Source organism: Hypomesus nipponensis, chromosome 22 (assembly GCF_054491055.1).
Source record: "Hypomesus nipponensis isolate SF chromosome 22, ASM5449105v1, whole genome shotgun sequence".
NCBI lineage: Eukaryota > Metazoa > Chordata > Actinopteri > Osmeriformes > Osmeridae > Hypomesus > Hypomesus nipponensis.
The window spans coordinates 8086499-8100000 of NC_140382.1; the positions used below are offsets into that span (position 1 = coordinate 8086499).

The 13502-nt window shown below is 51.4% G+C and overlaps 2 protein-coding genes across 3 annotated transcripts in view; both read right to left on the reverse strand.

Moving 5' to 3' along the window:
• Positions 1-274: 274 nt before the first annotated feature.
• Positions 275-9782, reverse strand: slc45a2 (solute carrier family 45 member 2). The gene is made up of 7 exons (XM_084687262.1): positions 9136-9782; positions 6816-6992; positions 4656-4999; positions 3058-3201; positions 1951-2074; positions 1043-1248; positions 275-531 (listed from the first exon to the last, which is right to left on the reverse strand). The coding sequence occupies exons 1-7, from the start codon at positions 9587-9589 to the stop codon at positions 307-309; spliced, it is 1674 nt and encodes a 557-aa protein (XP_084543388.1). The 5' UTR covers positions 9590-9782; the 3' UTR covers positions 275-306.
• Positions 9783-11342: 1560 nt separating this feature from the next.
• The window catches only part of amacr (alpha-methylacyl-CoA racemase), a 6010-nt gene continuing 3850 nt past the window's right edge, over positions 11343-13502 (reverse strand). For both annotated transcript variants that reach the window (XM_084687902.1, XM_084687903.1), the window contains exons 5-6: positions 12277-12463; positions 11343-12153 (exon numbers count right to left, since the gene is read on the reverse strand). In XM_084687902.1, coding sequence (XP_084544028.1) covers positions 11744-12153; positions 12277-12463 — 597 coding nt within the window. In that variant the 3' untranslated portion in view covers positions 11343-11743. The remainder of the gene's footprint in view (positions 12154-12276; positions 12464-13502) is intronic.

A 13502-nucleotide genomic window follows, 5' to 3' on the forward strand; every position in this document is an offset into this window, starting at 1 on the left:
TAAAGAAAGCCTTTTCACGTCTTCTCTGTCTTTCTGTCGCTTCACCTTCCCCCTGGTATCCCCTAAGGCCAGTCCGCCACTGTGATTGTCTGTCAGACCCAATATGTATTTGTCCCATATTGTGGGTCACAGTACATGCTTGTGCAGACAGGCTCCTACTTGTGTGTCTTGGTTCAACTCTTCAGACCAGCACAGGCCCTGTGTTGCTGGATATAGACTGGTCACTATGGAGCAGGACAATAAGTCAGCATGAAGGAGCACAGAGAAACCCAGCGAGGGCAGGAAGATGTTTATTATGAAAACCGGTTATTCCACATGTCTGATAAAAATAGCAATGAACAAGCATCCCAGCAGTGACATGGTGGAAGCGGAGATCACCACCACCACCACACTTCCTGCCATATTGACCAGCGCGCCTAGCCCCGCCCCCACGAGGATCTGGGCCAACTGGACCATACAGGTGAGAGCCGCACAGTCCACGCCTGTGCCCCTCCCGGGGCCCGACTCGCCAGATTCCAGCTTCCTCTGCATCTGGGGGCGGGGGGGGGGGTTAGGTTATCATCCGGTTAAGGATATTATAAGAGAGACTCAACAATGTTCCCCTCCATGAATCAGCCCCTCCGGAGCTCCACTCTGCTCTAATGGAGGGGACAGCGACGGAGGGGGCCGTGAAGCCAACCTCTCTCATTACTGGGGTCCATTTTCAAGCCCCGCCAATCCATTAGCCGTGACTGGCATGGACACTTCCACACCCTTATGAGATGCAGGGAGGATGATGCGGCAGATCTGACCGTGAACACAGCTGAGTCAGCAGACCGGCTCACCACACCCCCTGCTGCATCTCATAGTAGGGAGTACAGCTTTGCTGTGTGTGTTCAGGTGTGTGTCTGAGTGTGTGTGTGTTCAGGTGTAGGTGTAAATTAGACTGTGTGTTAGTGTGTGTATAGGTGTATGTATGTGTGTGTGGCCAGGGCTGGTCCCATGCATACACCAGGCATACTGTTTTTTCCCCTGACTCTGAGTAGGTCCTGTGTGTACCCACCTCCTCCTCCCGGTGGTACTCTGAGATGAGGTTGAAGGGGATAGTGTACAGGGTGCTGGACATCACCCCAAACACACTGCACAGGATCAGAGTGGCGATGATGTTGGGGAACAGACCAATCAGACTGGTGCCCAGACCGAATACAAAGTAGCCCACGAAGTAGAGACCTTTCAGACCGATGTAGGGGAGAAGCAACCTCTGGACATCTGGAGGAGAGAGGAGAGGAAAGGAGGGGAGGTGAGAAATTCTCTTTGGATAACAGCAGTTTTTGTATCCTACATATCTGCACCCTACATATTTAGGCAATATTGTGCCTTTACATACACTACATATCTATACAGGACAGATGTAAACCATAGAGATGTAAACTAAGCAAACTAAGGATCCAGCATCAGAAAAATGCAGGTTCCTGACTCCCGGCCACCTGGGAAATTAACTGGATGTCCTCTGGATGGTTCTGCTATGAAACCTGTTGCTATAGCAGCTCCTTGTCCATGTGTGCATGTGTGACCTCCTAAACCAGCAGTGGCTCTGTTCATCTTTGTTCATTACGACACAACAAACACACTGCTTCCATTCTGCAGGTAAGACTGGCTGACGATACCACAAGCACAAACACACACATATACACACACATATACACACACATATATACACACACGCACACACCGGGGGGACATGCAAATCCACAGAATCCATTGTGTTCAATTAGATTAAGCCCTGAAGAAAGAAACAGAGGCAACGTTTCCGTTGCGGAAGGTTCTGGATGGCACTGGGCCCCGTAGTAGTGTCACTGTGTGTCACACTGCAGTGCTGCACACTTCCCATGAGTCCTGACACACAAGCAGAGAGCAGAGGAGACGTGTGGTGGAGGCCAGGCCTCCTGGTGGTCCAGGCCAGGCACTCACATGAGTAGAGAGCAGAGGAGACAGCGTTGATGCAGAGACCCCAGCACCCCACCTCCACACCCCTCTCATACGTGGCGTAGGCTGTGGAGTTGTGGTCGGCGTAGGGGTTCCCCTTGTACACGATCTGTCAACACACACACACAAAGACACATCCACACACAGACGCGTGATGATTGATGGATTGTCCACTGTTTGGTAGTAAACATGTCTAAGCAAGGCTGAGTGCTCACACACTAATGAAGCGGTAGGGCTCTCCAGGTGACAGCTGTTCAATGCTAATAACACACCAAACACTGATGTTGTCGAGATGCTAGAAACAGTGATGCTAACAAAAGCGATGCTAGTTTCAGGGTGACCTTTATATGCTGTCCTGTTCCATTAAAGCACTAAATCAGTGTCAATACCAGGATATTGACTCTGGAAGGTTTTCTGTGAATAAATATGCCTTAAGAATATGCATTGGTTTACTGATCGTATAAGTAGATTACATGTGTGGACCAATTCTAAACAGATTTTCTAATCTGATGTCAACAGACACAGACAGCGTACGTGTTTTTTTTTCCTCATGGGTTCCTGTTGTTTGTTTACGTGTTGTGTGCTTGTGTGGGTGTCTGTTTGCATGTGTGTGCTCCCCCAATTACAGTTTGTTGTCAATCTCTGTCCTGACTGCACACTAATTCTCATTCATGCTGGTTATAGTTTACGCCCTAGGCACACTGTTCACATCCTATAATCAATCATCAATTATCCTCAGGATTATTGACTCCTAGATGACCTGATGCTGGTTGATATTTCCCTAACTTCATTGGAGGCGTGTCTACTAACTAGATGACATGGTGAGGTGTGCATCTAACGCACACGTTGAAATTGGATGTCAACAGATGCAGATCTCAGTTGGTATTGAGCAGCTTGGACCCTGTGTACAAGCTTTAGCTTGTGTTCAGCATCTATTGAGCGTGAAGTCAACTCCCTGGAAAAGGATACCAGGTAACACTACTGATGTGTGTGTGTATTCTTTCAGACAGACAGCACACAAACGCACACACAGAATCCACTCCGCCCATCCGACACGCACACATCCTTCCTCACAGACACACACACCCGTACCTGCCCCATGAAGTCGGTGAAGAAGAGCATGTTGCAGAGGAAGGCGGTCCAGCCCAGCAGGTGACTCATGCAGAGGTAGCGGTACTGACTGGGCATGGAAACCATGGCCTTGAGCAGAGACTTGAAGGTCATCCTCTTCTGGACCTACCACACACACACACACACACACACACACAGGACACACAAATAGAGTCATCTACCTTCTCACACACATGGAAATATTTCAGCACCTTTCCACCTTGCCTCTGTGTGGACCAATATGTCAGTCCTGATATCTAACATTTTGAAATCTATTTCAGACACTAAGCCTACATTAAGGTGTGACAGCCCAAACCAATTCCTTAGCTGTCTGTCTGGATATTGAATACACAGAAGGAATATCATATGTGGATATGATAGATCTCCTTGTGGAGGGTCAGAGAGCATGTGTGTTTTTGTAATTTATGGTGAGGTTTGATGTGTGTGCGCTTGTACAAGTTGATTTTCCATTCCACTAAACATCATTGCGAGTGAGTTGTGCCCTGAACAAACTGTGAGCCACTCCCAATGCCTGGGTGTATCCACAAAGTCAAAAGAGAATCCAAAGTTTGTCTGGGTTTTTGTGTGTTCAAAAAACAGTTGTGTCATCACCTTCAAGAAGGACTTCTCACTGCCTATGCCAAAGTCTCACCCATGTGCTTCTATGCAAGTTAAGAGGAGGGGCTGAAGGAGGGCCATCTCATACAACAGTGATAGTATGTCTCCAGATAATATAGGAGAATATACCAGAACCAATACCAGAACAGATGAACAAAAACAGTATTCAAAGTCTGTTCATATGTTCATGTACAAAACGTTCTACATGTGGTTCCTGCACCTCAGGTGCGTTCTGCAGAGATCCCACACAGTTTGAAGAGTGGTGCATGGGACCAGTGCTGGCCTCAGTGAATCCAGGTTGTCTCAAGCACTGCATAGTTATTCTTCTATTTTCACAGAATCACCGTTTGCACTGTCACATAGGGATGAGCCAAATGAGTCCATCGTTTGATATTCAACCCTCATGGGGGAGCTGGTTCCACCGCATTCACACATGACCGTAGCGTTGGGACAGTCCCCTTTACTTGGTTCCAAAATCTCAGTCTATGTGTCTCACTGATACAGGTCTATTGAGAGAGCCTTCTAGAAGTTAATCACCTCACATCTGAGGAGGGATGAATAAAGGGCATAAACATCCATAAAATCCACAGTACGAGTCATCAGTCCCCCAAAGCCATTCTCTTTTCGATGATGAGCTTTTACACCTGTGCTGAACAGATAAGTGTACAAGGAGATCTTTCAGGCATTGCAGCTCTACCATTAGATCATTGTGAATGTTGTGTACAGTATATCAGGTAATCAGGCCCAGAAGCATGTGTGTGTGTATGTGTGTGTGTATGTGTGTACATGGCATTACAATCTGCAAGTGGGTCATTGCTATTGAGTCTGCTAATCATACTGCACATATACAACAGGATATTGTTTCCACTTCTGTAACTAAGGTGACCTCGTCCTCAGTGTCCTGATCACACACACACACACACACACATACACACATATATCCCAGCCCCGAACTACCTCACCTCCTTCATAGGCTGCTTGACGCTGGAGGTAACAGAGTTGGCCTCCCCCAGAGCAGAGAAGGAGCGGGGCCGCAGGTCACCGGGGACCATGAGGGGCTCCTTGGCTAGGGCTCCGTAGTTGCTGTCGTGGGTCCCCAGCAGGAGCAGGGCCCTGGAGGGTTCGGAACTAGGGTCCGTCCCCAGAGGCCTCTCAGGGATGCTGAAGAGGTGCACGGTCAGGAACACGCCCCACGTGAGGGCAGAGAAGAAGAAGATGACCTGGTACTCAGAGCCCAGGAGCTTGCCCAGCACAGAGTGGCCCCAGTCCATGGCCCCCACCAGGTAGCCAAACGCCCCCCCAAGACCTGCAGGGGGAATACCATATTACTGTCACACCTGCTCCTACAACTCTAAGCCTTCCACAGGACTCCCCCCCCACCCTTCCAACACCACACCCCTCCTACATCCCCACACCCCTCCTACACCCCCACACCCCTCCTACACCCCCACACCCTTCCTACACCCCCACACCCCTCCTACACCCCCACACCCTTCCTACACCCCCACACCCTCCTACACCCCCACACCCTCATACACCCCCACACACCCCCACACCCTCATACACCCCCACACCCTCCTACACCCCCACACCCTCCTACACCCCCACACCCTCCTGCACCCCCACACCCTCCTGCACCCCCACACCCTCCTACACCCCCACACCCTCCTACACCCCCACACCCTCCTACACCCCCACACCCTCCTGCACCCCCACACCCTCCTACACCCCCACACCCTCCTACACCCCCACACCCTCCTACACCCCCACACCCCTCCTACACCCCCACACCCTCCTACACCCCCACACCCTCCTGCACCCCCACACCCTCCTGCACCCCCACACCCTCCTACACCCCCACACCCTCCTACACCCCCACACCCTCCTGCACCCCCACACCCTCCTACACCCCCACACCCTCCTGCACCCCCACACCCTCCTACACCCCCACACCCTCCTGCACCCCCACACCCTCCTACACCCCCACACCCTCCTACACCCCCACACCCTCCTACACCCCCACACCCTCATACACCCCACTCCTGAGGTGCACAGACATACACCATGTCATCATCACAACAGCATGAGGACAGTCTTCTGCATGTATTACCTTCAGACACATGAACTTTACTGTGTCTATTCTGAAGACTTCTGACTGCACCTGACTGTGCACGCACACAAACACACATTGCACTGGAGGCCTAGTAGCAGATGTCACAGCTAGTGTGCAGGTGAACAGATGGAGAGGAATATCGATAATGAATCCGGAAGCGTCTTCTCCATGCACTGCCATACAGGAGACTCAAGCAGCAGAACAAATATGGATCTATCAAACATGCTCAGCTAAGTAAACAGATATGATGACTCATGTCTAATTCGGCACATCAGTGAGCTCATGCCATATAAAAGGATGTGTGAGTGTGTGTCACCTCTCTGTAGGGGTGTCTGTTCATTAGCCACAGGTGTGAGACTTGGCTGCACACTAAGGACCAGGAAAGACATCAAGGGGAGAGACATCACTCTTACACATCCACTAGGCACTCTCTCTCTCCCACACCCACACACTCAGAGCTCTCTGTCATTATCTCTCTTTTTCTGTCTCTCGCTCTCTCTCTCTCTCTCTCTCTCTCTCTCTCTCTCTCTCTCTCTCTCTCTCTCTCTCTCTCACTTGCTCTCTATCTCTCTCTCTCACTCTCTCTCTCTTGCTCTCTCTTTTTATCTGTCTCTCCCTCTCTCTTGTGCTCTCTCTCTGTCTCTTTCTCTCTCTCTCTCTTACCCTCTTTCTCTATCATCAAACATACTCTTCCACATTCCAGAGCTGCAGGTCATGTGGTGGTCCACATTCTCTCAGCTCTAACTCGTGACTGGCCACTGGCAGGATTAGGATCTACTGAGCACGCTCACACCAGCCTGTGTGGTGCTGGCTTGTTTCAGCCAAGAATTCCACTACTGTCGAACTGTGTGTGTACCTGTGTGAAAATATTTATGCGCATGTGTGTATGTGTTCAAGTATATGTGTGAAAATAGACATGTGTCTCTGTATGTTTTAGTACTGTATATGTGTGTATATATAAATCAATGTGTGTGTATGTGTGTGTGTATGTGTGTGTGAGGGTCCTCACCTGTGAGCAGAGCGTGGTAGTGTAGGCCTCTCTCCTTGTCCTGGTAAGAACACACATCAAACAGGTAGGCCTTCACTGGGCCATCGATGAAGTCTGCAGCAAAGTCGAAGAGGACGACGCCACACATCACCACGACGATGGCCCATATCCTCTTCAATGAGCGGTCCTGCACTATGGCTAAACACACGGGAACACCCACCTTTACCCATACACACCAATAAAAGACACATCACGAACACACACTGTTACTAACACACATGTTGCTGGCACAAAAACACACACTGACAGTTACACACACACGCACGCGCACACACACACGCACACACTCACAGCACCTACACGTACACTATTAATGCACCAAAATGGCAGAGCACACTGAAACACTCAGTAGGTTAACCAGCAGCCCTCCTCCTGTTCTATCAGTCTTGGATACAATCCCAGAGGGTTTCATAATGTAAATGCCCTTTGAGATCGCACAAGCCCCCCGCTGCATGGCAGCAGCTCTGACAGCCTGGAGCAGTGAGGAGTGTTGCAGGAAAAGGGATCTGTTGCCAGGAGGATTGGAAGAACAAGGGCCTGGTGTGAGGTGTTGGAGGAACATAGGGAACATGGTTCTGGTGTGAGAAGTGTGAGGAAAAATGGTTCTGGTGTGAGTAGGGTTGAAGGAACACAATGCTTCCACTCACAGACACAAGACCAGCAGCAGGGTGTGATGTCACACGAGCCCCATGTGGCTCCGTGAGAGTGTTTGGGTGGGTGGGGGTGGGGGTGTTGATGGTAAGGAGCTTAGCAGTGAGTACAGCAGCGTAACATGGCAGGAAGACTTTTGTTACCACACAAGTGCCCAACAACTAGGCTGGGCTGTGAGCGTCTGCCCAGAGGCTGGGTATAGGAGACATACTGAACTGTTCAGTTTCCTCTATAACCAGGCTTAGAAAACTGAGTTGACACCAGGTTCTTTACCCCAGCCTGGAGCCTCCAGAACAGGGCTGAACACCAGCTCCTCTCCCCCAGTCTGGAGCCTCCAGAACAGGGCTGAACACCAGCTCCTCTCTCCCAGTCTGGAGCCTCCAGAACAGGGCTGAACACCAGCTCCTCTCCCGCAACCTGGAGCCTCCAGAACAGGGCTGAACACAAGCTCCTCTCCCCTAGCCTGGAGCCTCCAGAACAGGGCTGAACACCAGCTCCTCTCCCCTAGCCTGGAGCCTCCAGAACAGGGCTGGTCTGAGAGATCCCTCAGTCCTACTGATACACTGAGGCTCTGGGAAGGGTACTATAGGATGCTCCATGAATCACAAATTAAAATTTGAACCAAAAAGGATTATGGAAAGTAATCAGCAACCAGAGGTTGGCATTAAGGAATGATGAATCATTCTCATTTGCCTGCTAATTAGTTTGACAATCTGAGCCTTGTGATGAAAGATAACTTCCTTCAACAAATCTGGAAGCTAATTTGCGGTTTAGATTACTCAATTAGCAGATACAACATTACTTCTCTTTCTCACTCACTCTCTCTTTCTCACTGTCATCTTGATTGTATTGATTAAAACCATCCTCAAATAACGGTTCTACGTAAAACCTTGTGAGTAATCAGAATGCTGGTACCAGCGACAACCTGAGCACCTGTGAATATAAAGAATGCTGTAACCAAGGACAACCCAGGCACCTGTGATTATACAGAATTCCGTAACCAGGGACAACCCAGGCACCTGTGATTATACAGAAATTCTGTAACCAGGGACAACCCAGGCACCTGTGATTATACAGAATTCTGTAACCAGGGACAAACCAGGCACCTGTGATTATACAGAATTATGTAACCAGGGACAACCCAGGCACCTGTGATTATACAGAATTCTGTACCCAGGGACAACCCAAGCACCTGTGATTATACAGAATTCTGTAACCAGGGACAACCCAAGCACCTGTGAGTAAAAGGTTGTAACCAAGGAAGATCAGCAGTGAGTCCACTCTGGGTGTAAGGGTCCGTAGCACGGGCTGGCTGCACACACACCGCTCCCCTGACCTCTCCCCTCTTCATCCTCTGTTCATCCTCTCTTCATCCTCTCCCCTCTTCATCCTATCTTCATCCTCTCCTCTCTTCATGCTCTCCTCTCTCCATCCTGTCATCACTTCTACTCACCTCTTATCTATTCCCATCTTTCCCTGCTCCTCTCCTCATCCGTTGTCCTTTCCCACCCCAGACCTCTTCCAACCTTTCAGCCTCTCACAGCCTCCCAGCACGGTGTCACACGCATCGCCACCTCAAAGAACCACGGTGGGAAAAGCGAAGCCCGTTTCCTGCTCGGCGCTCACTCACCCGACACGACGGCGTCGCCGTTGAGGAAGAGCGCGAGGCCCAGCATCATCATGACTCCCAGGGTGAGGATGTAGGGCCGGCGGCGGCCCCAGGCCGAGCGGCAGTAGTCGCTGGCGGAGCCGATGACGGGCTGCAGCATGAAGCCCAGCACGGGGCTGATGAGCCACACCAGGCTGTACAGGCTCCTGGGCAGCCCCACCGACAGCAGCACGGGCGTCACGAACGCCGCCTCCACCGCGTAGCAGAACTCCCGTCCGAACATCACCGTGCCGTGGAGGATGAGGCGCCCGCGCGACCGCCGGGGGGGCTCCACCGCCCCGAACGCGGCCGCCTCGGCGCTGTCCATTAAGTCCTGTTTGGAGGGGTCCAAGGAGCCGCGATCGAGCCGCGACACCAGCTCGCTAGGATCAGGGAGCCGGCAGGGAGGGGGGTGGTCCTGAGTCAGGAGGGTCATGGTGCCAGAGGTGTAAGCCTCAGCCCCAATGAAGCACACACACTCACACTCACACACACACCCTCAGTGGAACATACACAGCCCTAGCTGTAATCCGAGCAGACTCAAACAGAAACGCACTTGAAGTCTCGCTTTTGCCCTCCCTTGGCTCTCTTTCGTTCCCTTTGTGGCACGCGCGGACACGGCCACAGCTCGGTCCTGTTCCGGGTAAGCTGCTTCTCTGTTCCCGAGCTGAGCTCAGGCGGACGAGCCACAGCGGTCTAATCTGGGGAGAGAGAGGGAGGAGAGAGGGAGGAGAGATAGGGAGGAGAGAGCTATAGGGGTAGGGTGGAAGAAAGGAGGTGGAGTTGGTTCACGTGAATGGAAGTTGAACTTTTGTGCTTTTTTCCTCCCCACCCCGGAGGTCTTCGGAGACGTCCCCGGGTCAGAGACGCGCATCGTGTTAGTATGTGTGCCTGTTATTCCCGCCTCCTCTCTCCCTTGACTCCTCGCCTCACTCTCTTTCGTCTCCAGTTGGCCTTGCAGCGTTGAGAGACAATCACAAGGTGAGGAAGTTGAGAGACAATCACCTTGTGACTGTCTCTCACCTCCCATCGCACGCTCACTCACACGCACACCTTCCATCCATACAGAGTTTGTAGTGCTACCCCCCTGAAGCCTCCTCACAAAGCCTCCATTGTGGCTACGCAGGAGCACACCAGGCCTATCAAGTGATAGAGCATGTGATCATGTGACCTTCAGCATACACCCAGTAAGGGAGGGGGTGTTCACGTGTGTTCATCATGGTTTGGGAGCCTCTTGATACGTGTAGCCTCGTCAGTGGTTCCAAGAGGCTGTTTTCTCCTCCATGCTGGATTGAATTCACTGACAGCCATTAGTGTCTTAGGCTAAGTCATGCGACAGCAGTCTGGCCTCAGTCATGTGAGCTCCTGCAGTCGTCTGCTCTTACGCGGCACCCCTAGCCTGGCCGGAGACGCTGACGCGCATGCACGCACACACACACGCACACACACACACACACGGCTGTGGCTCACATAGTCAGACATAATGGTACCCTAGGACTTACCATGGAGGCCCAGTAGATACACAGCTGATACAAGCATCCCGAGCTTGTGAAGGATTATCTCCACACAGTCAGATGCCGTGGTCAGGTCATGCAGCCGCACTCAGACCAGACATTCCTCAGGTCCGGTGGGCAGTTACACATGATACTGGTCGTGAAGCTGACAAGCCTAATCCCACAAAGCACACTTTCCCCAACGGTGAGATCGCTGTGCTCTGACTGGAGGATATCAAAGCTCATGGTGTGGTGCGAGGTCAGTCTGGTTGTATGAACTGACAACTCTCCCCTGGTGCGAGTTTGACGTGAAAATGTACCTCCTCTGTGTGCAGTGTGTGAAAGTCAAGATTCTCAAGTGCCTTTGGCACTTATTTTTGGGTCCTTTGGCACTTATTTTTGGGTCCTTTGGCACTTATTTTTGGGTTGCTCACAATGTGTGCTTCTTGTTTTGGCTACCCGCAATGCTTTGGGGCTATCTTGTTGTTATTATCAGTGACCTATGCACTTTGTGAAGCTCTCTCTTGGAGGTCGCTTTGGATAAAAGCGTCTGCTCAATGAATAAATGTAAATGTCAATGTAAGATTAGGTGGACAAAAACACTGCATGCAAACAAACTGGATTACAGGGTTGGGAACAAAAAGGCTGGGAACTGGAATGAGTAGTGGTGCATAATGATGGAAACCAACAGGATGGTAGGATTTTCATGTTTTTCATTAGAAAGAATCAAAACCATACATTATTTAGGCGGCTGAGTCAACCTCCGAAGAGTCAAAAAGTTGAACAACAGGCACTTCAATTCTCATCTTAACATTCAGATTCGGACCCGCTGGGAAATAATCATCAATTGTTTTTGAGCAACTGCTGTCGCACACACGCACGAACGCACACCAGGTTTCACAGAGCTGTTAGCAGCCTAATTACAATGATTACACAGATGGCAACCAATGTGGGTACAGGAATACAGCAGGACCATATTTGGTCCATGCCTAGTAGAGGAAACCAGCTGCCTCGCAGATTATCCTCTCCCCCACCCTGTACCTCTGCCCTTCCCATTTCACTCTCCCCTTCCCCTTATCCTCTCCCCTCTCACCGCCCTACAATCTAGCCTTGGCAGCATTACACTCCAGCACGCCAGCGGACAGCATCCTGTCGATGTCCTGGGGCTGGTAGCCATACTCCTCCAGGACCGCCCGGGTGTGCTCTCCAATGTAGGGGTCCCGACCCTGGCAAGGCTGGGCAGGCGTGCGCGAGAGCACAGGGGCCGGCCTGGGGCTCTCCTCCCCCTGAGAGTCCTGCAGGAAGGACTCCCTCTCCTGGTTGTGGGGGTGGGAGCTGACCTCCTGGAGGGAGAGGACCGGGGTCACACAGGCGTCGGTGCCGTCGAACACCGCCCTCCACTCGGCCTGGGTCTTTGTGGCGAAACAGTCGGTGAAGACTTGCCGCAGTTTTGGCCAATCGGAGAAGCTCATCTGGGAAGGGAGGTCGGCATCATCCAATCCCAGACCTGGAGCGAGGAAGAGTGCAGGGTATCACCGTGGGTGGATTGAAAGAATAAATGACAATAAATCATTTACAATTATACCCATTCTAAAAAAGGGTGTGTGGGTGTGTCTGTGCGTGTACTAACCATGTAGAAGCTGGGAATAGAACTGGGGTTCTATGGCTCCCACAGCCATGTACTTCCTGTCTGAAGTCTGGTAGGTATCATAGAACGGGGCTCCACTGTCTAACATGTTCTCACCACGGGGATTGTTCCACATGCCAATACTCCGAGACTTCCACATGAAGGAGCCAACATAGGCTGCTCCCTCCACCTTGAGAGAGCCAGAGAGCGAGTGAGAGAGAGAGGATGTAGGGGAGAGTGGAGAGAGAGACAAAGAGAGAGGATGTAGGAGGGCGAGAGAAACAGAATGTAGGAGAGACATAACGTAAGAGAGAGATCATATGTCAGAGGGAGAGGAGAGGGAGAGACAAAGACAGCGATAGAGAGAAAGGAGTGAAGGTCAAATCAGTGAACCAACGTCTCATTGTGTGCTTCCTCTCCGGGAACATACGCTGGAAGTACATGTCCTAGCTGTATCTCTGGTGTGTGTGTGTGTGTTGGGGGGGGGGGGGGGGGGCTGTGGGGGATTCATGTGAGAGGGACGTGTGCGTGTGTGTGTGTTCCTGTGAGAGAGAGTGAGCGCACGACCGTGTGAGGGTGCGTCTACATGATGGACGGCAGAGGGGTTCTCTTCTTGCTTTTCATCTGTGCTTCTCCAGAAAGCCTGAGCAATCAGAGACACCCCCCCCGATTAGCGGGAATTATGGTCGATAACAGAGCGCCCTGCTGACCCTGTTGTTATTAACAGGAACGAGGAGGGAGCATCTCCCCCAGATGGAAAAGGAACTCTGGTCCGTCTAATAAATATAGCATGCCGCCATTACAGCTGTGCGTGGTGCCTCCTATGGGGGCCTCAGTCCTGCTGAGCGGAGACTATTCAGCCTCGCCACGCCGATTGTCAAGGACAACATGTCACAGTTAGACTTGACATAACTGAGCGTCGGAGCGACCGAGCGACCGGGCGAGGGAGGGAGGGAGGGAGGGAGGGGGGGAACAGACGAACAAACAGGCCGTGATTACAGCGGGCCAATCACAGATGCAGTCATGCTGTGTTATATATTATTCGGGGCTGACAGACCGTCAATCTAGATGACAGTCTAGGGAACCACAGTGTACTGTATAGTCATCTTGGTGATGGTAATATATTCGTCGCTATAAAAGGTTGGAAGCCTGATGGATACAGCAGCATGGATACATGCACGCGTACACACCAAGAGGAAAGAATCATGATTCTCTACAGTGGAGCAGGA

Bases quoted from the DNA above. Each gene is read 5' to 3' on its own strand.
- slc45a2 (XM_084687262.1), bottom strand. From the start codon at position 9,589: ATGACCCTCCTGACTCAGGACCACCCCCCTCCCTGCCGGCTCCCTGAT. The intron at 2,075-3,057 runs GTACGGGTGTGT...GTGTGTTGACAG, and splicing joins TCACCGACTTCATGGGGCAG to ATCGTGTACAAGGGGAACCC. The intron at 532-1,042 runs GTGGGTACACAC...CCCCGCCCCCAG, and splicing joins AGTACCACCGGGAGGAGGAG to ATGCAGAGGAAGCTGGAATC.